The sequence below is a fragment of the Loxodonta africana genome, chromosome 19 (genome assembly GCF_030014295.1).
Source record: "Loxodonta africana isolate mLoxAfr1 chromosome 19, mLoxAfr1.hap2, whole genome shotgun sequence".
In the NCBI taxonomy this organism is placed as follows: domain Eukaryota; kingdom Metazoa; phylum Chordata; class Mammalia; order Proboscidea; family Elephantidae; genus Loxodonta; species Loxodonta africana.
In genome coordinates, this window is record NC_087360.1 from 30,746,332 (window position 1) to 30,774,100 (window position 27,769).

A 27,769-nucleotide genomic window follows, 5' to 3' on the forward strand; every position below is an offset into this window, starting at 1 on the left:
TGCTGCATTAGATCCCCATCATTTCAATCGCTGGGGCAGTAAACATAGTTATATCCATTGCTTCGCAGATAAGGAAGTAGAGGTTCAGAGAGGCTAAGCGACCTGCCCCAAGTCACACAGCTACAAAGTGACAGGGTCATACCTCAAACCATTAGTAAGCAGATCGCCAGGTCTTTTTTTCTGAGACTCCTCTAGGTGGTCTAGAACCTCCAACCTTTCAGTTAGCAGCCAAGAGCATTAACCATTTGCACCACCCAGGAACTCCCATGAGGACCCATTAGGACCATATTTTTTTGTTGCCTACACAAAAGGAAATGGAAGACTTGAACAACAACCTGCAAAGTCTGAGATTTTTGAAGACATTGGCCATCTAGAAGCAGCAGGAAGACATTCTTACCTGGGGCTGAGGGTGTGGCTACTGATGACTGACTGTCGAGAGGGGCTCCTCATGGTGTCTGTGGCCAGGGACAGAGTACAGCTCAACCAAGACTGCAGACTGCTCTCTGGCTGGGAGCTGAAGGTGGAGACATTATCCCTAGAGCCAGAATGGAAGACACCGTTATCACAATGACAACCACAGTAACAGCAATAACTAGATACTCACCCATTAGCATAAGTCAGGCACTGAGCTACGTGTTGTACATGCAACCTCACTAAGGGCTCATAACACCTTTCCTGAGAGGTGGGAACCAGTGCTGTCCCCATTATAGAGAGGGGAGTACTGAGATTTTGGGAGGTCAACTTGGGACTTGGCCAAGGTCACCCAGCTAGTCATTGATGGAGCTGGGATACAAACCTTGGTCCCCCTGATTCCAGTGCTCATGCTGTTGACCACTGCACTTCTCCTTGGGGAGATACTAAAATCCATATTCCAATCTAATGTTGAGTCCTCTCTAATTTTGGGGTAAAACTTGGCTTTGAATTTTAACAAAATGATATATTCATAGCATATATCAAGTTGATAGGTCTTAACTCCTTCCCCACCTTAACTGGAAGGCCTTCACGGACAGGGACTTGACTTTTATGCCCACCAGAGCTGAAAGCAGCACAGGAAAAGGTCCAGGTGGGTACTTAATGATTATTTCTGGTTAATATACTCACTCCACCTGTGTTTATAGACTACTGTATGCTAGGAACAATGGGAGGGGCTGTAAACATGAATCTAACACTGGCCCTGTCCACAAGACCCCATCCTAACAGAGTAGATTCACATCTATGTAAATAACAATGAAATAAAAGAGACTAATAATGTCATAGGGAAGAACAGAGAGTAGGTTCTAAGGGAAATAAGGAGGGATGCTTGCCTTGCTTCTTGGAGTCATAGGGAAAGGAGTCCAGCAGTGGCAGCTGAGCTGCATTTAATTTGAAGGATAAAGTTTGGCCATACAGGGACTGGAGAGAGGACGTCTGGGTGAAGGAACAGCATACACAAAGATATGGGGGCAATAAGGGGCAGGGCTTAGATGATATAGAAAGCAAAAGTCTCAGGTGGAGAGGGAAGTCAGGTTTCAGATGGTGTAGGGCTCAAACATTGATCTAAAAAGTCTATTCTGAGGCAATGGGGAGCCACTGAAGGTGTTTGAGGAGGACAGTGATGTAAGTCATGGCTTCTGTCTAAAAGAAATTGGGCAGTTCATCAATATTGTCCCCAGTGCTGGATGTACGACCCTGTAGCCAGGGCTCTCCTGAGGCATTCCTGATAATTCTCCACGTGGGCATAGACATTCCTTTTGCAAATTGGACACCCACAGGGCCAGGGCCTCAGGGTTAACTTACACCTCTTTTCTGCCACTGCCACCACAATCCACTGCCGTCTGGACACTAAAAAGAAGCACAAGAAAGAGTCTATTATGTCTGTGCCTCTGTGAGTTGTAGAGTAACACAGTGTTTGACATTAGAAAGACCTGGGTTCAAGCCCCATTTCCAGCCTTTGCTGCTGTGTGATATTAGGCAAATCACCTGCCTTCTCTGAGCCTCAATATCCTCCTTTGTAAAACGTGGCTAATAAAGGGGCTCTGCCTCCAGAGTTGTAGAGCAGAAGAAATGAGATAAACCTTGTAAACATCTCAGCACTGTTCCTGGCAAACAGTGCTAATTAAACCATTACCACTACTCTTGCTTTAGTACAACTTGTATAGCTATTATTAATAGTATCATTATTGCCAACAAGCAAGGCATGTACTTTATGGTCTTTCTGAGTACAAGCAAATCAGAAATAGTGGGCAGCTTCTCAGGGTATTGTGGGAAACTCCAAAACTCATTACAACAGTAGCTATTCTTCAGAGAACACCACTTCATCAAATACGCCTTACACACAATCTCACTTAATTGCCCTGTCTCCACTTTAGAGATGAGGGACCTGACTCTCTGGTCTAAGGTGACGCAGCCCTGAATCCCAGAGTTCAGGACCTTTAAACCCATACTGTTAACCAACATGCAGTTAATTGTCCGGTGCAAGTGGGGATAGCGAAACCATAAACCTTAGACACCCAAGACATCGTTTTAATCTGGCTCTTCAGGCAGGACCTCCCAGCTTTATGCTCTGCTGGAATCTAGACAAATCTTCCCTTGGGAGGCCTGGCCACTTCCTCCAAGAGATGCACCCTCTGCTCCTTGGTCCCCACTCAAGGTTGTTGCCTTTGGGGGCTCCTATTTACACAATCCTGTCCCTACTAGAGTTCATCTGCTAACCAAAAGGTCAGCAGTTTGAATCCACCAGGCACTCCTTGGAAACCCTATGGGGCAGTTCTTCTGTGTCCTATAGGGTTGCTATGAGTCGGAATTGACTCAATGGCAATGGGGTTTGGTTTTTGGTTTTAGTCCCCACTGGAGGTCCCTGGGTGGTGCAAATGGTTTGCACTCAACCACTAACCTAAAAGGAGCCCTGGTGGCACAATGGTTAAGAGCTCAGCTGCTAACCAAAAGGCTGGCAGTTTGAATCCACCAGCCTCTCCTTGGAAGCCTTATGGGGCAGTTCTACTCAGTCCTATAGGGTTGCTATGAGTTGGAATTGACTCAACAGCAACGGGTTTGGTTTTTTGGTTTACTAACAAAAGAAGTCCTGGTTGTATAGTGGTTATATACTTGGCTGCTAACCAAAAGCTTGGCAGTTTGAACCCACCAGCCGCTCCGCAGGAGAAAGATGTAACAGTATGCTTCAGTACAGATTACAGACTTTGAAACACTACGGGGCAGTTCTGCTCTGTCCTATAGGGTTGCTATGTGTCAGAATTGACTCGACAACAATGGGTTTGTTTTTTTTTTTTTTACAAACCTAAAGGTTGGTGGTTCAAACCCACCCAGGGATACCACATAAGAAAGGTCTTGCAATCCTCTTCCATAATGATTAGAGCCAAGAAAACTCAATGGAGCACCGTTCTACTCTGTAATACATGGGTCATCATGAGTTGAAATTGACTGAATGGCAAAAAGTTTTTTTTTTTTGTTCCTACTGGACTGAAGAATCCCTCATGGCCCAGCAGCATGTCTTATTCATCCCTTTAGCCCCAAGGCTCAGGACAAAGCACAGGTCTAAGTGGATGTTCTCACAGTGAAGGCTTGGTGATTATAGCAATCAGTAAACTGTGACCAGCAGGCCAAATCTAAGCCATTACCTGTTCTGGAAAACAAAGTTTTACTGGAACACACCCATGCTCATTCACTTATGTTCTGTTTTGTGGATGTTTCATGCTACAATAGCAGAGTAGCTGTGACAGGGGCCAAATGGCCTGGAAAGTCTAAAATATGTACTATCTGGTCCTTAGAGAAAACGTTTGCTGACCCTTGCAGGAGACCAAAAGATCTTTTGTGGATGGCCCCATGGTAGGCAGAAAAATGGCCCCCAAACGATGTCCAAGGCCTAATCTCAGGATTCTGTGAATATGTTCCCTTACATAGCAATTTGCAGATGTGATTAAGGACGTTGAGATGGTAAGTGATCCTGGATTATCTAGGTGGGCCTGATCTAATCACTTGACTCCTGAAAAGCGAAGAACCTTTCCCTGCTTTGGCAGAAGAATGGTCAGGGATAATGTAGCATTTCTGGCTTGAGGATGGAGAGCAGGAGTCACAGCAGAGGAATGTAGGCAGCCTCCAGGTGCTGAAAAAGCCCAGTGGCTGCCATAAGTCGGGGGCCAACTCAAAGGCAGCTAATAACAACAAGGACTTAAAGGAGGGAGTTTGAAAACCACCAATCCTCATTCTAGGCTGCGTGCTCTTTCAGGCAGGTCCATGTCTGCCTGGTTCCCTACTATGCCTCCTGTGCTAACATGGAAGGCGCTCAATGATTATTAGCTGTCCAACGGGAAAAGCAGAGGCCCAAGAAGAGGCAAACGACCTGTCCATGGTGCTGATCTATTTGGTGGTACAGCTAGGTCTGAAACCACCATGTGACAAGGGACCAGTGGTTCTCCTACCATCTTTGGACATGTGGCTGTTTAAAAAAAAAAAAAAAAAAGAACTTGTTCCAGGCTTAAGAAACAGAGGGTTTCCAATGAGTAAGCTGATTAAATGCTGTCAGATGTATTCCTTTAGGGGTTGTTTCTGCCAGACAGCTCCAGTGTAAATGCAAACACCAAGATCATTGGCCCCATATCACAGTGACAGATACAAGTTGACCAGAATGATAGGCCAGTTACTTGGCAGAGATTAAGACCTCAACAAGGGAAAGGGGTACATCTGACAGGTGATGGTAGAGCTCGATTACCAGGAGTCTGGGTTATGGGGTCAGCTTAGAAATTAAAGCATGGTTCCACCACTACTACGTGGCCCTGAACAAGTTTCTTGACTTCTTTAAGCCCCAGTTTCATCATCTGTAAATGTGGGATAATAATGGTACCAAACACAGACAGTTGTTGTGAGGGCAATGAATGTAAAACAGGCAAGGCAGTGCAGCTCCCAGCACAAAGTAAGTCTTCAAAAAAGGGCATCTATTATTATAATTCCACCACCCATCTGTCAGTTTGTGTGTACTGTGATGGCTTGCATGTTGCTATGATGCTGAAAGCTATGCCACTGTTGTTTCTAATACCAGAAGGGTCACCCGTCATGACAGGTTTCAGCAAAGTTTCCAGACTAAGACAGACTAAGAAGAAAGGCCTGGCAATCTACTTCTGAAAATTAGCCAACGAGAACACTACAGATCACAACAGAACACTGTTCAATATAGTGCTGGGAGAGTAGCCCCCTACCAAACAATCTACTGCCAGAGTCAATTCCAACTCATAGCAACCCTATAGGACAGAGTAGAACTGCCCCACAGGGTTCCCAAGGCTGTAGTCTTTATGGAAGCAGACTGTCATATCTTTCTCCCATGGAGCGGCTGGTGAGTTCAAACCACCGACCTTTTGGTTAGCAGCCAAGCACTTTAACCATTGTACCACCAGGGGTCCTGTGAGCCCCCTAGACACTCAAAATACACATTGGTGGCAACAACAGACTTCAGCATATCAATAGTTGTAAAGACAGTCCAGGACCAGGCATTTTATTCTGTTGTATATGGGTCTGTCATGAGTCGGAGCTGACTCCATGGCAACCAACTACGGTAACATTATTACAATTATCATTATTTCCTGTAATGCCAGAGAAGAGAAAATAGGATGGAGCCTTGACTCTCCGTGAACTTCATTAGCTGGGTTTCTAGGGCTTTCAGGTTGGAAATGTTGCTATGTGCCTAGAAAGCCAGATGGCCTGTGTAGCAGCATTTAAACACATGCTATCGTGCAGTAAGGCTCTGCATTGTAACTTGGACTATGGCATCAAATCTTTTAAAATTAATGGAGAAATGCCTTCAGCTGCTTCCCAGGCCTGGAGCACATTCATTACTCATGGGGGGCACACTAGAAGGTAAGAAAGATGCAGGAGAAGGAATGGGGGCAGTCCCAAAGACTTTCTCACTATGTATCACGAAACTTTACAGTTTGGCGAGAACCTGGCTCCACCAATGAATAAATTAACTCAGAATATGCCCTTGTGGTGGCCACAATCTGTGGTTAGACCCAGATCTTTCTACTTGTCCTGCTGCAGCCTAATTTTAGCCAGGCTAAAAGGATGTATGTTGGAAAACATCCAGCTTACATTCAACATGGCAATAGCCAACTCCTCCCTGAGCATTCGCTCCAGATTGGGCCCGCCTGAATTAACACACTCTCAGCTGATCACTGAGTCAGAGGTAATCCAGTGGTCTTACCACACCCCACACAAACCCCCAGCCAAAGCAGGACAACGAGCAGCCGCAGATCCTGAGCCAGGAATAAGTGGGGCTGTGTGTCCACCAACGTATCCTCCTTACTCCATGAGTAAGGAGCATGCCCCAGGCCTGGGGGAACAGCTTAAAGCATTTCCCCATTAATCTAAGATGGCTGATGCTAGGGCCTAAGTGACAATGCAGAGCCCTCATGTATGCAGGATAGCACACATTTCAATGCTGCTGCAGGAGCTACCTGGGTTTCTAAGCACATAGCCATGCTGCCAGCCTGGAAGGCCTGCTACACTCGGATCGAAGTCCCAACATGGGGAAATGTGACTTTTCATAATTTGAACAAGTCTCTCAAAGAACCTCACCTCTGGCTGAAGCATCACTCTCTCTCTCTCTCTCCCAGGGAGGGTTTGAATCCTAATTGAGAGTTCAGTTTGAAGAAGTACCTTGGACCAATCCCTCAGGTGCCAATCCAAAACTCTTACCTCAGGTGAAGAGACAGTTAAGAGGGAAGCATGGCATAGAGTAGCCAGGATGGGGGAGAGTGGAGGTTGCTCTGAGTCTGGGGAAGGAACCCGGATCTCTGCTGTGGACGGCAGCTCTACAACCTAGCAATCCACTGACTTCTTTTGATTGTTGATAACTAATTTAATTGCACTGTGATCAGAGAACATGGTTTGCACAATACTGATTCTTTGAAATCTGTTGAAACTTCCTTGCAAGCATTTTTTTTTTTTTGCCCATTTTCCCATCCTTATGGTATATCATTGAAATCTATGGAGGAAGGCTCAATCACTAAAAAAGGACATCATGGTTGGTAAAGTGAAGGAGGGTTGTCAAAGGTGAGCGAGGCCCTCAGTGAGACAGACTGACTCAAAAGCCACCAACAATGGCTTCAAGCAGACCAACGATCCTGAAGATGGTACCGGACTAGGCAGCAATTTGCTCTGTTATACGTAAAGTCGCCGTGAGGTGGAGCTGACTCGATGGCAACTAACAACAACGCTGCGTGTAACTCTCAAACCCAAGTTAGATGGCTGGAGTTAGGTCCGGGGCCTGTTGGGAATTAAGAAATGCTTCCTAGGAACCACCTGCAGTCAGGCTGCTTTCAAGGGCATACGAACTGTGCATGCGCCCCACACTCAGAAAGGCCCATGCCTGGTCTCACGCTCTGCTGCCGCCATTTTGAAATTCATAATTTTTGAACAAGGAGCCCCTCATTGCCATCTCACACTGGACCTCTTAAATTATGTACCCAAGGCTACCTGGGGTTCTGGGGTACTTCAAGGAACTGGGAGACTCACTGCATTTCCATGGGTGCTTTAAAGAGGCGTTTGGATCATTAGGAGGAGAAGAAAGGTGGAAAAGAGGGAAGGAGGAAGGCGAGGGAGAGAGGATGAGGAGGAGGGAAGAAAAGAAAGAGAGCTGCTTCTACTTCATTCACCTTCCTCGAGCGCACTGGTCTTTCACTTCCTAGAACATGCCAAGTGCTTTCCCTACTCGGTGTTCTCTAGATCTTCCATGGAAGGCTCCTTCTCCTCACTCAAATTCCACCCACTGCTCAGAGAGGCCATTTCTACCTACCCTGCTGTGTATCACAGCACTGTGCTCTCTGTCTTCGTAACTGCTATTCTGTTCTGTTGTTGTTGTTTTTAGTTGCTGTCGAGTCAATTCCGACTCATGGCGACCCCATGTGTGCATAGTACAATTGCTCCATAGGGTTTTCTAGCCTATGGCCTTTTGAAAGCACATCATTGGGCCTGTCTTCTGAAGCACCTCTGGGTAGGTTTGAACCACCAATATTCCAGCTAGTAGTCAAGTACTGAACCATCTGTGCCACCCAGGGACTCCTGTTGTATTCTACTTGTTCATCTGTTTTTTTACTTTGTTCATTGTCTGTGACACATACACACACACACACACAAACTCCCCCCCTCAGAATTTAGGTTCCATGAAGGCAGGCACCATAACTACGCTCTTCCTCTCTCTATTCCCGTTTTCATTGTTGTTAGTTGCCATGGAGTCAATTCTGACTCACAGCAACCCCAAGCGTGCAGAATAGAACTGTGCTCCGTAAGGTTTCAAGGCTGTGACATTGCAGAAGCAGACTGCCAGGTCTTACTTCTGAGATTCCTCTGGGTGCGTAGGAACCACCAACCTTCCAGTTAGTAGGCCAGCACTTAACCATTTGTGCCACCTCTTTATTCCTTAAAAAAAAAAAAAAAAAACCAAACTTGTTGCTGTCGAGTCGATTCCAACTCATAGCCACTCTATAGGACAGAGGAGAAGTGCCCCATAGGGTTTCCAAGGAACGCCTGGTGGATTCAAACTGCCCACCTTTGGTTATCAGTCATAACTCTTAACCACTACGCCACCAGGGTTTCCATCCTCTCTATTCCTGGCACTCAGAAATTCAACAGACATGGGCTGTAGTCACAACTCCAACTGTTAGTTTCTTCCTGACCTCAGGCTAGTTATTCAGGTTATTCATCTGTAACATGGAGATTACTAATAACAAGATGCAAGTAGAATAACCCAGACACCTAACACGGTGCTTGATGTAGAACAAGTGCTTAGTAAAAATTTATAACATGAACAAACGAATGAAATGAACAATTTTTGAGCCCCTACTACGTCACTTTGAGGACTAGGGTGCACCTGATCCAAGCCATGGTATTCTTAATCACCTCACAGGCATGTGAAATCTGGACAATGAATAAGGAAGACAGAAGTATTGGCACCTTTGAATTGTGGTGCTGGCAAAGAATACTGAATACACCATGGACTGCCAGAAGAATGAAAAAATCTATCTTGGAAGAAGTTCAGCTAGAATGCTCCTTAGAAGTAAGGATGGCAAGACTTCGTCTCACATACTTCAGACATGTTGGGGATCAGGAGGGAACAGTCCCTGGAGAAGGACATCATGCTTGGTTAAGTAGAGGGTCAGCGAAAAAGAGGAAGACCCTCAATAAGATGGATTGACATATTGACTGCAACAATGGGCTCAAGCATAACAACAATGGTAAGGATGGTGCAGGACTGGATATTCTGTTGTGTTCATTCCCAACTCGATGGCACCTAGCAACAACTATGTACAAAGGGATTCTGTTTTTGTCTTTTTTTTTTCAACTTACTTCTTATTAACTCATCTTATAGATGAAGACATCGAGGCTAAGAGAGGTTGAATAGTCGCTTATGGTCTTGGAGAAATTAACTGTGTCATTCCCAGCGGGAACTCATGTTTTTTGAGAGCCTATGTTTTCCCCACTTCCTCCCCAACTTCCAGCTGCAATAAGCCTATAGGCTGCATGGCCTTTTTCCATGTACAAGGCGCATCTCTTTATACTTGGTGTTCTATTATCATTTCCCACCCCACAATAATGCTGAAACACAGGTGAGGTCCCTTCCAACTTTAGGAACTTGGAGCCAGGTGTTGTATGGAAACTAGAGATCCAGACAAGAAAAGGCATCAGAAGCCCAGCAGGGAGAAGCTTTAAGGTTCCACAGACAAAAGCTCATTAAAAGGCAGATAGAAAGCTAAGACTCTGATTGGATTCCCGGTGCCCAGGGTCTAGCCAAAGCAAAAACCAAACGAGTTGCCGTTGAGTCTATTCTTATTCATGGCGACCCCACATGTTACAGGGTAGAACTGCTCCACAGGGTTTTCTTGGCTGTAATTTTATGGAGAGGAGCCCTGGTGGTACAATGTGTAAGAGTTCGGCTGCTAACCGAAAGGCTGGCAGTTGAAACCCACCAACCGCTCCATGGGACAAAGATGTGGCAGACTGCTTCTGTACAGATTTACAGCCTTGGAAATCAGTAGACAAGTAGTAACTTTGCTGAAGGGAAAGACAACACACAATATAAGGCAAGTCAGCACAACTTGACCTAGGCAAAGTCACAGAAGCTTCCTAACCCAGTGCTGTCGAGTCAATCCTCACTCATAGCGACCCTACAGGACAGAGCAGAACACGTCCAAACACCTTAAGGGTCTGAGTTACCGGGGTTGAAGGCTGGGGGCCATGGTCTCAGGCGCATCTAGGTCAATCGGCATAACGAAAATGTTCTACATCCTACTTTGGTGATCACCATCTGGGGTCTTAAAAGCCTGCAAGCAGCCATCTAATATACATCTATTGGGCCCATTCCATCCAGAGCAAAAGAGAATGAAGAAAACCAAAGTCACAAGAAAAATATTAGTCCAAAGGACTAGAGAACCACGTGAACCACAGCCTCCAACAGCCTGATCCAAGAAGAACAAGACTATGCCCAGCTACAACCACTGACTGCTCTGAAAGGGATCACAATAGAAGGTCCCAGACAGAGCAGGAGAAAACTGTAGAACAAAATTAGAATTCACAAAAAAGATTAGACTTACTGTTCTCACAGAGACTGGAGGAACCTCCAAGATTATGGCCCTCAGATACTCTGCTAACTCAAAACTGAAGCCATTCCCAAAGTCCACCTTTCAGCAAAAGGTATTTTTAGGCGCCATGAAGTCAGTTCCAATGCATAGCGACCCCGAGTACAACAGAATGAAACATTGCCTGGTCCTGCACCATCCTCACAATTGTTGTTATGCTTGAGCCCATTATTGCAGCCACTGTGTCAGTTCACCTCCCTGAGGGTCTTCGTATTTTTCACTGACCCTCTACCAAGCATGATGTCCTTCTCCATGGGCTGGTCCCTCCTGATAACACGACCAAAGTATCTGAGATAAAGTCTCACCATCCTTGCTTCTAAGGAGCATTCTGGCTATACTTCTTCCAAGACAGATTTGTTCACTCTTCTGGAATTCGACAGTATATTCAATATTCTTCACCAACACCACAATTCAAAGGCATCAATTCTTCTGTCTTCTTTATTCATTGCCCAGCTTTCCCAGTGTGTATATGAGGCGATTGAAAACACCGTTGCTTGGGTCAGGGGCACCTTAGTCCATAAAGTGACATCTTTGCTTTTCAACAGTTTAAAGAGGTCTTTTGCAGCAGGTTTGCCCAATGCAATCCTGCATTTAATTTCCAGCCTGCTGCTTCCATGGGTGATGACTGTGGATCCAAGAAAAATGAAATCCTCGGCAACTTCAATCTTTTCTCCATTTATCATGATGTTGCTTACTGGTCCAGCAGTGAGGATTTTTGTTTTCTTTATGTTGAGGCATAATCTATACTGAAGGCTGTAGTGTCTGATCTTCATCAGTAAGTGCTTCAAGTCCTCTTCACTTTCAGCAAGCAAGGTTGTGTCATCTGCTCATTGCAAGCTGTTAATGAGTCTCCTGCCAATCCTGCTGCCATGTTCTTCTTCATACAGTCCAGTTTCTCTGACTATTTGCTTAGCATACAGATTGAACAAGTATGGTGAAAGCATACAACCCTGACACACACCTTTCCTGATTTTAAACCACACAGTACCCCACCTCCCCTTGTTGTGTTTGAATGACTGCCTCTTGGTCTATGTACAGGTTCCGTAAGAGCACAATGAAGTGTTCTGGAATTCCCATTCTTTGTAATATTATCCATAATTTGTTATGATCCACACAGTCAAATGCCTTTGCATAGTCAATAAAACATGCGTTAACATCTTTCTGGTATTCTCTGCCTTCACCCAAGATTCATCTGACATTAGCAATGATATCTACATCCTCTTCTGAATCTGACTTGAATTTCTGGCAGTTCCCTGTTAGTGTACTGCTGCTACTGTTTTTCAATTATCTTCATTGAAATTTTACTTGCCTGTGATATTAATAGTACTGTTGGATAATTTCTGCATTCTGTTGGATCACCTTTCTTTGGAACTGGCTAAAATATGGGTCTCTTCCAGTCATTTGGTCAGGTAGCTGTCTCACAAATTTCTTGGCACAGACGAGTGAGCACTTCCAGTGCTGCATGTGTTTGTTGAAACATCTCAATTGGTAGTCCATCAATTCCTGGATCCTTGTTTTTCTCCAAAGCCTTCAGTGCATCTTGGACTTCTTCCGTCAGTGCTATTAGTTCTTGATCATATGCTACCCCCTGAAATGGCTGAACATCAACCAATTCTTTTTGGTACAGTGACTCTGTGTGTTCCTTCCATCTTCATTTGATGGTTCCTGTGTCATCTAGTATTTTCCCTGTAGAATCGTTCAAGATTGCAACTTGAAGTTTGAATTTTTTCTTCAGTTTTTTCAGCTTGAGAAATGCTGAGGATGTTCTTCGCTTTTGGTTTTCTAACTCTAGGTCTCTGCACAATTCCTTATACTTTACTTTGTCTTCTTGAGCCGCCCTTTAAAATCTTCTGTTCAGCAATTTTACTTCATCATTTCTTCTTTTCGCTTTAGCTACTCTATGTTCAAGAGTAAGTTTCAGAGTCTCTTCTGACATTCTTTTGATCTTTTTTTCTTTCCTGTCTTTTTAATGACCTCTTACTTTCCTCATGTATGATGTCCTTGATGTTATTCCACAATTCATCTGGTCTTTGGTTGTTAGCATTTAATGAGTCAAATCTATTTTTGAGATGGTCTCCAAATTCAAGTGGGATATACTCAAGGTCATACCTGGCTCTCATTGACTTATTATAATTTTCTTCAGCTTCGACTTGAACTTGCATATGAACAACTCATAGTCTGTTCCACAGTCGGCCCCTGGCCTTGTTCTGACTGATGATATTGAGACTTTCCATTGTCTCTTTCTAAAGATGTAGTCAATTTGATTCTTGCGTATCCCATCTGGTGAGGTCCATGCGTATAGTTGCCAACTATGTTGTTGAAAAAAGGTATTAGCAATGACGAAGTCACTGGTCTTGCAAAATTGTATCATGCCTTCTCCAGCATCATTTTAATCACCAAGACCATATTTTCCAACTACTGTTACTTCTTTTTTGTTTCCAACTTTGGCATTCCAATCACCAGTAATTATCAATGCATCTTGATTGCATGTTTGATCAATTTCAGACTACAGAAGTTGGTAAAAATCTTCAATTTCCCCATCTTTGGCATTAGTGGTTGGTGCATAAATCTGAATAATATTTGTATTAACTGGTCTTCCTTGTAGGCATATGATGAATGCAACACCATTTCTCTTCAATTTGTCATTCCTGGTGTCATGGATTGAATTGTGTCCCCCCAAAATATGTTAACTTTGCTAGGCCATAATTCCCAGTATTATGTGATTGTCCACCATTTTGTCATCTGATGTGATTTTCCTATGTGTTGTAAATCCTATCTCTATGATGTTAATGAGGTGGGATTAATGGCAGTTATATTAATGGGTCAGGACTCAACCTACAACATTAGGTTGTGTCTTAAGCCAATCTTTATTGAGATATAAAAAAGAGAGAAGTGAGTAGAGAGACATGGGGACCTCATACTACCAAGAAACAAGAGCCAGAATAGCGTGTCCTTTGGACCCGGCATCCCTCTGCCTAGAAGCTCCTAGGACAGGTGAAGATTGATGTCAAGGGCCTTCCCCCAGAGCCAACAGAAAGAGAAAGCCTTCCCCTGGAGTTGGCACCATGAATTTGGACTTCTAGCCTCCTAAAGTGTGAGAGAATAAACTGTTTGTTAAAGCCATCCACTGTGGTATTTCTGTTACAGCAGCACTAGATGACTAAGACAACTGGCGTAGTAGACCATGTGACTGTCCAATTCAAAATGGCCAATACTAGTACATTCAGCTCACTAAAGCCTGGGATATCGATGTTTATGCGTTCCATTTCATTTTTGATGACTTCCAATTTTCCTAGATTCATACTTTATACATTCCATATTGCTATTATTAATGGATGTTTGCAGCTGTTTCTTCTCATTTTGAGCTGTGCCACATCAGCAGATAAAGGTCCCGAAAGCTTGACTCCATCTACATGATTAAGGTCAACTCTCCTTCGAGGAGGCAGCTCTTCCCCAGCCAGATTTTGAGTGCTTTCCAACCTGAGGGGCTCATCTTCCAGTACTATATCAGACAATGTTCCTCTGCTCTTCATAAGGTTTTCAGCGGCTAATTTTTTCAGAGGTATACCACCAGGTCCTTCTTCCTAGTCTGTCTTAGTCTAGAAGCTCAGCTGAAACCTGTCCACCGTGGGTGACCTGCTGGTACTTGAAATACCAGTGGCACAGCTTCCAGTATCACAGCAACATGAAAGCTATCGCAATACAACAAAATGACAGATGTGCGGGGCTGAAGATTAGACAGGCTTATAAAACAATAACACACGTGAGGAAAATGCTTCTTAGCTCAATCAAGCATATGAGGCCAAATGGGCAACATCTGCCCAAAAACAAAGCCAAGAAGTCAGGAATGGACAGGACAAATGGACATAGGAAACCCAGGGTGTAAAGGCAAGGGTGAGTGTGCTGTCACGTTGCGGGGACTGCAACCAATGTCGAAAAACAATGTGTTTAAATTTTTGAGTGAGAAGCTACTTTGCGCTGTAAATTTTCACCTAAAGCACAATTAGAAAAAAATTTTTACAGCCTTGGAAACACTATGGGGCAGTTTTATTCTCCCTATAGGGTCGCTATGAGTCAGAATCAGCTCCAAGGCAATGGGTAATCTTTAAGGAAGCGTATCACCAGGGCTTTCTTCTACGGTGTCATTGGGTGGGTTTGAACTGCCAGCCTTTACGTTAATAGCTGAAAGCAAACCATTTGTACCTGTCCAATGTCTGGAAATCTGAATCAGAGCAGAAAGTAAGCATGAGGTTTATCACGTGGCTTGGAGACAGATAAAGATATCTTCTATCAGGATGAGGGTGCGGACAGGGTCTCTGAGTCTGAGAGGATCTCCTATAAGCAGAGATTGGAGGGATGCCTGTGGCCCTCGGTGACCTCATCACTAGCATCTCACTCCTCAGGGTGCGGACAGGGTCTCTAAGTCCGAGAGGATCTCCTATAAGCAGAGATTGGAGGGATGCCTGTGGCCCTCGGTGACCTCATCACTAGCATCTCACTCCTCAGGTGAGAAGTCTGTCCCTTGCTTCATGTCACACCTTCCACCCAGCCTGTCACACACACCTGCAAGGGCCCTCTGCCTCTTTCTAGTTTTGTTATTTTTAAAACATTTATTGTTTATTAGAACAGCAATCCTTTGCTGTACAAGTGGAAAAGGTTCCAAAATGTTTGCTCAATGGCAAAAAACAAGTCTCCACAGCCATTAATTCCCATTACAATGAATGCAAAAGCTCCGGTGTTTCTATTAATGGAAAAGCCAGCCCAAGCATCGAGCAGGTGATATTGACAATTGGAGCTTGTAATTACAGGCGTAATTCTGTCATGACACTAATAAAACTAGAGGAGGGACTGGGGAACAGGGGATCCTAAATGTAATCGGGAGCTGGGAAGCAGCTGCAGCATCAGTATTTGCCATTTCACCAGTAGTTTGGCATCTGGGCAAATTAGCAGGGAATGGTGGAAATACTTGAAATGTGCAGGGAAGCCATTTTTGCACAAACAAGATTTTTTTTAGATAATGTCCTTTATTTAGAGGTGAGAACGTGAGGTTTTAGAGTGCGCTGGGTCCCCATCTTACTGCTGCTGAGCACGGACACGGTATGGGAGGGTCTGAGGTTCCATGCATCCTGAGCCGGTATGGTTCACCCAGGACTGCATCACGGTGGAGTTTGTTCACTTTCTTAAGTTGGGTGTGTACCAGTACCAGCTGCCATTGAGTTGATTCTGACTCATGGAGACCCTATGTGCGTCAGAGTAGAACCGTGCTCCAATGGATTTTCAATGGCTGATTTTTTTGGAAGCACACTGCCAGGCCTTTCTTCTGAGGTATCTCTGAATGGACTCGAACCGGTAACATTTTGGTTAGCAGCCAAGTGCACCACCCTGGGACTCCAGGTGTATGAGTACCTAACTTAAATGAGCAAAATCTCCTAAAGCATGCACTAGTAGAGCTAGGAATGTAAAACCAGTTGCCGCTGAGTTGACCTGACTCACGGTGATCCCGTGTGTGTCAGAGCAGAACTATGCCCCACAGGGTTTTGAGTTGACCTGACTCACAGTGATCCCGTGTGTGTCAGAGCAGAACTGTGCCCCACAGGGTTTTGAGTTGACCTGACTCACGGTGATCCCGTGTGTGTCAGAGCAGAACTGTGCCCCAAAGGGTTTTGAGCTGACCTGACTCATGGTGATCCCATGTGTGTCAGAGCAGAACTGTGCCCCACAGGGTTCTGAGTTGACCTGACTCACGGTGATCCCGTGTGTGTCAGAGCAGAACTGTGTCCCATAGGGTTTTGAGTTGACCTGACTCATGGTGATCCCATGTGTGTCAGAGCAGAACTGTGCCCCACAGGGTTTTGAGTTGACCTGACTCATGGTGATCCCGTGTGTGTCAGAGCAGAACTGTGCCCCACAGGGTTTTGAGTTGACCTGACTCACGGTGATCCCGTGTGTGTCAGAGCAGAACTGTGCCCCACAGGGTTTTGAGTTGACCTGACTCACGGTGATCCCGTGTGTGTCAGAGCAGAACTGTGCCCCACAGGGTTTTGAGTTGACCTGACTCACGGTGATCCCGTGTATGTCAGAGCAGAACTGTGCCCCACAGGGTTTTGAGTTGACCTGACTCATGGTGATCCCGTGTGTGTCAGAGCAGAACTGTGCCCCACAGGGTTTTGAGTTGACCTGACTCACGGTGATCCCGTGTGTGTCAGAGCAGAACTGTGCCCCACAGGGTTTTGAGTTGACCTGACTCACGGTGATTCCGTGTGTGTCAGAGCAGAACTGTGCCCCACAGGGTTTTGAGTTGACCTGACTCACGGTGATCCCGTGTGTGTCAGAGCAGAACTGTGCCCCACAGGGTTTTGAGTTGACCTGACTCACGGTGATCCCGTGTGTGTCAGAGCAGAACTGTGCCCCACAGGGTTTTGAGTTGACCTGACTCATGGTGATCCCGTGTGTGTCAGAGCAGAACTGTGACCCACAGGGTTTTGAGTTGACCTGACTCACGGTGATCCCGTGTGTGTCAGAGCAGAACTGTGCCCCACAGGGTTTTGAGTTGACCTGACTCACGGTGATCCCGTGTGTGTCAGAGCAGAACTGTGCCCCACAGGGTTTTGAGTTGGCCTGACTCATGGTGATCCCGTGTGTGTCAGAGCAGAACTGTGCCCCACAGGGTTTTGAGTTGACCTGACTCACGGTGATCCCGTGTGTGTCAGAGCAGAACTGTGCCCCACAGGGTTTTGAGTTGGCCTGACTCATGGTGATCCCGTGTGTGTCAGAGCAGAACTGTGCCCCACAGGGTTTTGAGTTGACCTGACTCATGGTGATCCCGTGTGTGTCAGAGCAGAACTGTGCCCCACAGGGTTTTGAGTTGACCTGACTCACGGTGATCCCGTGTGTGTCAGAGCAGAACTGTGCCCCACAGGGTTTTCAGTGGCTGACGTTTCAGAACCATCACGCCTTTCTTCCAAGGTGCACCTGGGTGGACTTGAACCACCAACCTTTTGGTTAGTGGGTGAGCATGTTAACTGTTTGCACCATACACGTTCATCAAGGAAATTTTAGTGAATACAAATAAGCTTGAAGAAAAAACCAATTAAATCACCGGTAATGCTTTCCCTTGGAAAACCTGGTGGTAAAGTGGTCAAGTGCTAGGGCTACTAACCAAGAGGTCATCAGTTCAAATCTACCAGACACTCCTTGGAAACCCTATGGGGCAGTTCTACTCTGTCCTGTGGGGTCGCTATGAACTGGAATCAACTCGACGGCAACGGGTTTTGGTTTTTTTGGCTAATGCTGTCCCTCAGTATTGGAAAATTGGTCTGTCTCCTTCCAGTCTTTTTTCTTGACTAGGCATGGTCAGTGTTAAACCACAGGCTACCTGTAATCCCTTCTGCTTCTCTGCCCGGTCTCACACATCTGGCATGGTAACAGCCATTAAGAGGGAAGTGACAAACAAAGTAGGAAATTCAGTAGGGCAGGAAACTCAGCAGACTTCAGTGTTAGAGATGACTGTAATTTGCTGTGTGACCTTGAACTTCCCTGAGCTCAGAGTCCCTATGTGGATACAGAGAGGGCTGGATTACACGGTCTGACATTTGATTGTTCCGGCTGCAGCACGAACCAGCCCCAGAGACATGAACACCAAGAAGGATGGATTTCCAAGGCAGCTCCATAAGCAGCTGTGTGGGTGGTTTGTGGGTGCTATAAGGAACTGCACCCACAGGTGAGGCTCAGGCACCCTGTTCCATATCAAAGCTATGCAAGGACATTGTCTGTACCTGGTGCCAGGCTCCACTGCAGAAGGTGGGATGGGGCAAAGATGTTGCCACAAGCTGGACAGCTGTGATTCCCAGAGAAACGGTAAGCCAAGGCTACAGGAGCATCTCTGAGGACAAGACACTTTGGGCCATCTAAAGCAGCTGGACAGCCTGGTTCGCGTGCCCATCTAGGAAAACTCAACTCCTTCTAGCCAAGCAGCGCACACACGTCCTGTGTAGCTTGGGATTCTAGCAGAGATGGTGGGAAGCAGCCTGTCTTCTGAGAAAGGAGAGAATCTCTGATGTTGAATTTGGGTGGTCTTGGCTACCACCAGGCCTCTCACTCTGCATCTTGAACTTGCTGTTGCTTTTGTAAAATAACACACATTATTCTGTACAAACACAGCTTATGCTTAAAAAAAAAATAGCATTTACATGTCGCTGGCACTGTTCTAAGTGAAGCTCATATATTAATTCATTCAACTCTCATGAGAAGCCCTGTGGAGCAGGCAGTGGGTTGTATTACATGAAACTGCCAGTTTGGAGGTCAAAAAATGGTTGACACTTAGTTCTCAAAAAGTTGAACGGAGAAGTACCTTATGATCCAGCAATCCCAATCCTACATACATACATATACCCAGAAAAAGCAAAGGCAAGAATGCAAATGGAAACCCGTACGCCAATGTTCACTGCAGCACTTTCACAATGGTCGAAAGGTGGCAACAACCACATGTCCGTCAACAGCTGAGTGGATAAAGCAATGTGGTCTATACACACAATGGAACACTGCTCAGCTGTAGAGAGAAATCAAATCCTGACACATGTCACAACATAGACGAACCTGGAAACATTATGCAGAGCAAGCTAAGTCAGTTGCAAAAGGACAATTACTGCATGATCTCACTTTAATGAAATAAGCAAATATATAGAAACCAAAGATTATTAGTGGTTACCAGGGGTGGGAGGGAAGGGAAAAAGGGGAGCTTTTGTTTGTGGGGAATTGGGTTTATGTTAACGGCAGTGGAATGCTTTGGATGAGGATAGTGAGAATGGTCACACAACATGAAAAATGTAATCAATGTCATTGAGTTGTAGATGTGGGCGCTTTTGTGTTGGCAGATGGTTCTGGTGTGTATGTTTTAACCACCACGAAAAAAAAAAGAGAGAGAAAGAAAAAGGAAATGGTTGAAACTTGGCAATTTCATTTGACTCACCCTAATATCATTATACCACTTTACAGATGAGGAAATGAGGGCCAGATTGAACACAAAACTTGCCCAAAGCCACACAGCTAGAATCCATTTTCCAACCACTCCACCATATTGCTTTGCCAAAGGCTTTGAAGGCCAGGTCATGTGGTTTCAGCTATAACAAGGGACATCAACACCAGCTGGGAAGTGTCTTGTCTCTCTTCATCCGAGCCAACCAGTTTTTCCTCCCACCCCTGGACCGTTTGGGTCTCCCAGCAGATGTGACTCCCACTACTGTCTGCTGAAGACAGAAGAGCTTCCTCGGGTACAGCCGACCACCATGCCCAGCCCCACCTGGCCCCCTGAAGGTACCTTTCTGTGTCACTGTCGCTGGACGCCACCTCTTCCAAGGCCGCCTGCAGGTCAGCAATCCTTCTGATGGACGTCTCAAGGTCTGTCTGGAGGGTCTGCCTCACTGCTGAGAGCTCCTCCACATACTTCTCCTGGAGACAGAAACCATAAGCACATGTTGGCTTGGGGCACGAATCCCACCCACTCACGAGTTCTTGGGATGAGAAACAGCCTGGATGAGCCCAGTGTTCACTGAACATCTTTTATGTGGTGGGTACCCCACTGAAGTTGTCAATGATTTCATTCTACCTGGATCAACAATCAACACCCATGGAAGCAGCAGTCAAGAAATCAAACGATCCATTGCACTGGGCAAATCTCCTGCAAAAGACAGCTTTAAAGATTTAAAAAACAAAGATGCCATTTTGATAAGTTAGGTGTGCCTGACCCGACTCATGGTCTTTTCAATCGCCTCAAATGTATGTGAAAGTTGGATAATGAAATAGAAGAACCGATGCATTCGAATCATGGTGTTGGTGAAAAATACTGAATATAACATGGATTGCCAAAAGAATGAACAACCCAGTCTTAGAAGAAATACTACCAGAATGTTCCTTACAAGCAAGGATGGCGAGATTTAGACTTGTTTTAGACACGTCAGTAGGAAACACCAACTGCTAGAAAAGGGTATCGTGTTTGGTAAAGTAGAAGGACAATGAAAATGACGGAAACTCTCAATGAGATGGGCTGACGAAACAGCTGCAACAAAAATGAAAATATTGTATGAGGCCACTATTATAAGAACTCAAGAAATAGTTTAAACACAGAAGAAAATATTCTTTGATGGTTATGAGGGTGGGGATGGAGGGAGGGAGGGGGTATTCACTAATTAGATAGTACACAAGAACTATTTTAGGCGAAGGGAAAGACAACACACAATACAGGAGAGGTCAGTACGAGTGAACTAAACCAAAAGCAAAGAAGTTTCCTGAATAAACTGAACGCTTCGAAGGCCAGAGTAACAGGGGTAGGGGTCTGGGGATCATGGTTTCAGGGGAAATCTAGGTCAATTCACGTAATAAAATCCATTAAGAAAACATTCTGCATCCCACCCAATTTGGTGAGTAGTGTCTGGGGTCTTAAATACTAGCAAGTGGCCATGCAAGATGCATCAACTGGTCTCAACCCACCTGGAGCAAAGGAGAATGAAGAACACCAAAGACACAAGGTAATTATGAGTCCAAGAGACAGAAAGGGCCACATAAATCAGAGACTACATCAGCCTGAGACCGGAAGAACTAGATGGTGCCTGGCTACAACCAATGGCTGCCCTGACAGGGAACACAACAGAGAACCCCTGAGGGAGCAGGAGAGCAGTGGGATGCAGACCTCAAGCTCTCATAAAAAGACCAGACTTAATGGTCTGACTGAGACTAGAGGGACCCTGGAAGTCATGATCCCCAGACCTTTGTTGGCCCAAGACTAGAACCATTCCCAAAGCCAGCTCTTCAGACAGGGATTGGACTGGACTACGGGATAGAAAATGATACCGGTGAGGAGTGAGATTCTTGGCTCAGGTGGACACATGAGACTATGTGGGCGGCTCCTGTCTGCGGGCAGGGGGGCATGAGAAGGCAGAGGGGGTAAAGGCCGGCTGAATGGACACAGGGAATACAGGGTAGAGAGAAGGACAGTGCTGTCTCATTAGGGGGAGAGCACTAGGAAGGTATACATAGCAAGGTGTATACAAATTTTTGTATGAGAGACTGACTTGATTTATAAACTTTCACTTAAAGCACAATTTAAAAAAAAAGATTTATAAAACAAAAAACAAAAAAACAGCTGCGACAACAGACTCCAACACAGCAATGATCATGAAGATGGCACAGGAGCAGGCAAAGTTTCGTTCTGTTATACACCAGGCTAGCGTGAGTCAGGGCCGACTCAGCAGCAACCATCAACAACTCAGACAGACGCTCCACGTTCTATAGAGACGGAAATGAGTGTCTAGTGGTCTCCAGGACAAGCTCCAAGGATGCAGCGCTTACCTGCCCATGCAGCTGGCCCCACAGCCAGGCTCTGAATCTGTGTTCCCGTGATGCCTGGCACAGAGCGGGCACTCGGCACCTCTTGGATGGGTTAGCACATGTGCAAAGCAATTCGTGTTTCCCAGAGAAGTAGCAGAGGCTAGTTCTGGAAGCTGAGCCTCTGTCCCAGTGAGTAGAAGGTTGAGGTTGGAGAACCCGATGGGGCTTTGTTGGCAGCAGGCAAACACGCTGGCATTTACTGAGAGCCTGCTGTGGGCTGGGCACTGCTGAGCGCTTTATGTACTTGACCTAACTCAGCTCTCACAACAAGCCGATCAGTGGGTCACTAGTGCCGCTCCCATTTCACAGATGAGGAACTGAAGCCTTGAGAAGTCCGGGCTTAAAGGCAGTGCTGGAACTCGATCTTGGAGCCTCTGACTCCCCTCTCAGTGCCCATTCCTTTACTCTCTGATACTGCCGAGTTGGATTTTGCCCAGACTCTGGAAAATCTCTGACTTTCATTTGCAACATATTTCATGCACCATTACCCTTTACGAAAGTGGTTTTCAACTGACGGTGATTTTGGTCATGGGGACATTTGGCCATGTCTGGAGACATTTTTGGTTGTCATGACTTGGAGGATGCTACTGACATTAAATGGGCAGAGACTAGGGATGCTGCTCAACATCCTACAATATACAGGACAGCCCCCACCACAAAGAAATTATCCCACCCAAACAAGGGCAGATTAACCAGTAAGCAAGGTACGCATGGGCTTACAGTAAGCAAGGTATGCACCGGTTTGCTTGTACTTACTTATTAATTTGTAGTGCACAATTTCACATGGGTCTGATGTGGCAAAAAACAGGTGAAATTGTGCAGTACAGATTAGTAGGTAAGCACAAGTAAGCCCGTGCTTACCTTGCTAATTGGGTAATCTGTCCCCGTACCCAAATGTCAATAGTGCCCAGTCTGAGAAACCCTGGGTTAAACCAGAATTCCCCCTTCTGGGAATTAGTCTTACCGGGAATAAATCAAAAGGCAGATCCAAGCTCTGTACCCAAGGATGCTTGGAGGGGGCCATGGACGACACAGAGAAGCTGAGAGCCGTCTCATCATCCAACAAGTGGGACTGGCTACGGAAATCACAGCTCGTCACTTTGATGCTATTAGGCAGACATTAACATTAGAAATAAGGATTGTGGCAGCGTGGGAGGCTTCTGTGAAATAACATTAAGCAAATAGAATAGAAAAATAGCACGCCTGTATCTACGCAAATGATACACATGCACTTAGAAAAACACTCGGAGAGTTGAGAATATTTATGGGTGGTGGAGGAGTGGGGTTAGGGATGAAATTTTTCTTTTAAGCTGTTCTAATTACGTCAAATTGATTTTCTGACCGTTGTTTAAAGGAACACACATATGCCACCTGATGGGAGTATGTTGCTGGCTGCTGTCGAGTTGGACCTCAACTCATGGTGACCCCATGTGCTCCACAGGGTCTTCTTGGCTGTAATCTTTACAGAATCAGATCACCAGGCCTTCTTTCTGAGGCACCGTTGGGTGGTGTTGAACCACCAACCTTTAGGTTAGCAGCCGATTGCAAACAACTTGCATTACCCAGGCTCCTAATGGGCGTATAAACCAAAAACAAACAAAAAAACAAAACCTGTTGCCATCAAGTTGATTCCGACTCATAGCGACCCTACAGGACAGAGTAGAACTACCCCATAGGGTCTCCAAGGGGCAGCTAATGGATTCAAACTGCCTTTTGGTTAGCAACTGTAGCTCACCATAGCTTTTAATCACTGCACCACCAGGGCTCTGATAGGAGTATGGAGGGGTAAAAATATGAAGATTTAGGCTCAAATATAAGTCCAATTCCCAGCTCCCCATTTAACTCACCAGCTATGTGATCTTGAACAGTTCAGAACCCCCTTCTGAGGGCTGTGATTAGTAGAGGAAACTGAGGCCAGCGATAAGGAGCAGAGCTAGGATTTGAAGCCTGGTCTGTTTGGCTCCCAGTCCAGTGCTCTTTCTGAGGCTCTGTGTACACACCCCAGTGGAAGTCAGCAAGGACTACGGATGTCCCCATTACAGGGAGATGCTCAGCTCGGCTTGGCAGATCAGCTTGTCCATTCACAGGATTAAAAGTCTGTGCCTTTCACGGGATTTTGAATGTTTCCAGATTTTAAAGAGAGGAAAAGAGAGCGAGAGAGGCAGCAGGCAGAGACTTGAGCAGGCTCGAGGGCCAAGCTGAACTGATGAGAAAAGGGGGTGGCATGGAGAGAGGTGGGGGCTGTGAGGAGGGGCTGACAGTGAATTTTAGTTGATTGAAGCTGCCAGCTGTGAAATCTCCATCTCAGCTGGATGACAAGTGAGAGACACTCTGAGGCAGAGGCCTTCCGGCTGAAGGACAGTGGGCTGCCAGAGAAAATAATGTATGCTGTGGGTTGGCAAGTGGGTGCCTGCCCAAGGACAACAGCAGGTCAGCTCGTAAAGACACCTAAAAAATGGCCAGGTGAAAAAATCCCTACAGCTTGAGGGCACTTGCGCAAGCTCAGCTGCTTCCAAGTGGGCCAGGACAAAGGTGCCCCTGGGAATCGGCCGTCTTCTCCCAGGAGACATGGCATCTGAGCCTCTGAAAGACATGGACATGGATGATTGTGGACTTCTGCCTTAGATACCATAAGAAGTCCACAGGTCTGGGCCATTTTAGGCATGTGGTAGGTGCACAGGATTCCATAAATGTTCGTTGAATGAATGCCCATTTTGTTGTTGTTAGGTTTCATTGACTCTGCTCCAACTCAGTGACCTTAGGTACAACAGAAGGAAACACTGCCCAGTCCTGTGCCATCCTCACAATCTTTGATTTGCTTGAGCCCCTCCTTGCGCCCACTGGTCAATACGTTTTGTTGATCGTCTTCCTCTTTTTTGCTGACCCTCTACTTTTACCAAGCACGATGTCCTTCTCCAGGGACTGGTCCCTCCTGATAATATGTCCAAAGTATGTGAAATGAAGTCTTACCATCTTCGATTCTAAGGAGCATTCTGGCTGTACTTCTTCCAAGACGGAATTGTTCATTCTTCTGGCAGTCCATAGTATACTCAATATTCTTCACCAGCACCATAATTCAAAGGCATCAGTTCTTCTCCAGTCTTCCTTACTCATTGTCCAGCTTTCACATTTGTATATGGGTATTGAAAATACCATGGCTCGTGTGAGGACTAAGCTCAAAGTGACATCTTTGCTTTTTAACACTTCAAAGAGGTCTTTTGCAGCCGATTTGCCCAACGTAATCTGTCCTTTGATTCCTTGACTGCTGCTCCCATGGGTGTTGACTGCGGAGCCAAGCAAAATGAAATCCTTGACAGCTTCAGTCTTTTCTCTGTTTACCACAATGTTGTTTATTGGTCCAGTTGTGAGGATTTTGTTTTCCTTATGTTGAGGTGTAATCCATACTGAAGGCTGTAGTCTTTGATTTTCATCAGTAAGTGCTTCAAGTACTCTTCACTTCCAGCAAGTAAGGTTGTATCATCTGCATATTACAGGTTATTAATGAGTCTTCCTCCAATCCTGATGCCCCGTTCTTCTTCATATAGTCCAGCTTCTCTGATTATTTGCTCAGCATACAGATTCACTAAGTGTGGTGAAAAGATACGACCCTGACGCACACCCTTCCTGATTTTAAAACATTAAGTACTCCCTTGTTCTGTTGAATGACTGCCTCTTGATCTATGTACAGGTTCCTCATGAGCACAATTAAGCATGCTTAAATTCCCATTCTTCACAATGATATCCATAGTTTGTTATGATCCACTGATATCCATAGTTTGTTATGATCCACACAGATGAATGTCTTTGTATAGTCAATAAAACACAAGTAAAAATCTTTCTGGTAATTCTCTGCTTTCAGACAAGATCTATCTGACATTAGCAATGATATCCCTCATTCAACATCCTCTTCTGAATCTGGCTTGAATTTCTGGCAGTTCCCTGTCAGTGTACTGCTGCCACTGCTTTTGAATTATCTTCAGCAAAATTTTACTTGCCTGTGATATTAATGATAAAAAAAAATATTGTTGGATAATTTCCACATTCTCTTGGATCACCTTTCTTTGGAATGGGCACAAATATGGATCTCTTCCAGTCAGTTGGCCAGGGAGCTGTCTTCCCAATTTCTTGGCACAGAGGAGTAAGCGCTTTCAGCATTGCATCCATTTGTTGAAACATCTCAATTGGTATTCCATCAATTCCTAGAGCCTTGCTTTCTGCCAATGCTTTCAGTGCAGCTGGGACTTCTTCCTTCAGTACCATCAGGTCTTCACCATATGCTACTCCTGAAATGGCTGAATACTGACCAATTATTTTTGGTACTCTGTATATTGCTTCCATCTTTTTTGATGCTTCCTGTGTTGTTCAATATTTTGCCCACTGAATCCTTCAATATTGCAACTCAAGGTTTGATTTTTTTTCTTCAGTTCTTTCAGCTTGAGAAATGCCCAGTGTGTTCTTCATTTTTAGTTTTCTAACTCCACGTATTTGCACATTTCATTATAATACTTTACTTTGTCTTCTTGAGCACACTTTAAAGATGAGGAAACTGAAGGTCAGAGCAGCCTTATGACTTGCCCAAGGTCACACAGCGGGGAGACCACAAAGGTGAATTGAGCACCCAGGGGGACCTCAAGTGAGAACTTATTCAGCTGCCTGTGCTGAGAGATGAGCAAGTAGCACAGGAGCCCCCTCTCAGTTTTCTTGGACGAACCTTGGGTGAGGACCAGCCTTCTTGCCCATGTCAGGCGGAGGGAGCAGCAAGCACCTAAAGTCTAGTTCCTCAGGGATTTCTGGTTGGGGTTGGAGAGGGGCAGAGTCAGGTGCTGTGTGTCAGCAGTGAGTAGCTTTGGGCCAGGGCAGGGCAAGTGGACACAGCAAATGGGCACCTGAAATAGGTCAAATCCTCAAAGCCCTGAAAGTCAAACTTCCTTAAAACACCTTCTTCGATGGTGCCTGGTTTCCACTCCTGAACATTTTGATCAAAGATTCTGTAGAAGTATTCTGATCAAAAGAGGGGGAAATGCACAACAGAAGTTCAAATTCACAATGGAATCAAGCCTTTCTTGAGCCACTAGGGCTGGATGAACCCCTGAAACTACTGCCCTGAGATAATCTTTAAATCTTAAACCAAAACTATCCTCTGAAGTCTTCTTTGAACCAAAAAAAACAGCTTATCTTAATTAATAAAGTACATAGTACTTTGTGATCTTTTAAAGAATTATCAGCGTGGCATCAAATTAACAACAGCAACTCAAAAGGCTAGATGGGAAATGGAGGGGGCCGTGAATTTAAGATAATGGTGGTGGGTGATTTGGAAAAGCATAGTAAGAATGGTAGCACGACTTGAAGAATGTAACCAATGTCACTGAATTGTACATGTAGAAATTGTTGAACTGGTGTATCTTTGTATATACTTTCACCAAAAAAAAAATTAAAAAGGCTTTATTCAGCAGACCCTGGAGCCAGGCTGCCTGGGTTCAATTCTCAGTTCTACCACTGCTGGCTGTGTGATCTTCAGCAAATTATTCTACCTTTTTATCCTCAGATATCTCAGGACTAAATGGCGGTGGTAATAGTTCCTATCTATCATGAGTAATAAACGAGTTGACGTACGTGAAGTCTGGCAGAGAAGCAAGGTTCAGCCAATGGTGGCATTGCTAGCATTCGATTCTCATGAGAAGCCTTGGAAAAGGGTGGTATTGTCCCCATATCACTGAGGAGGCTTTCCCCAAGGTCAGACATAGCGAACAAGGGCACTGGAATGCCGG

General features: G+C 45.3%; 1 protein-coding gene across 2 annotated transcripts in view; it reads right to left on the reverse strand.

The window, feature by feature from the left end:
* MYO18B (myosin XVIIIB) overlaps window positions 1–27,769 on the reverse strand; it is a 305,824-nt gene that overhangs the window by 29,329 nt on the left and 248,726 nt on the right. For both annotated transcript variants that reach the window (XM_064272527.1, XM_064272528.1), the window contains exons 37-39: window positions 19,936–20,066; window positions 1,777–1,821; window positions 398–535 (exon numbers count right to left, since the gene is read on the reverse strand). In XM_064272527.1, the coding sequence (XP_064128597.1) occupies window positions 398–535; window positions 1,777–1,821; window positions 19,936–20,066 (314 nt within the window). The remainder of the gene's footprint in view (window positions 1–397; window positions 536–1,776; window positions 1,822–19,935; window positions 20,067–27,769) is intronic.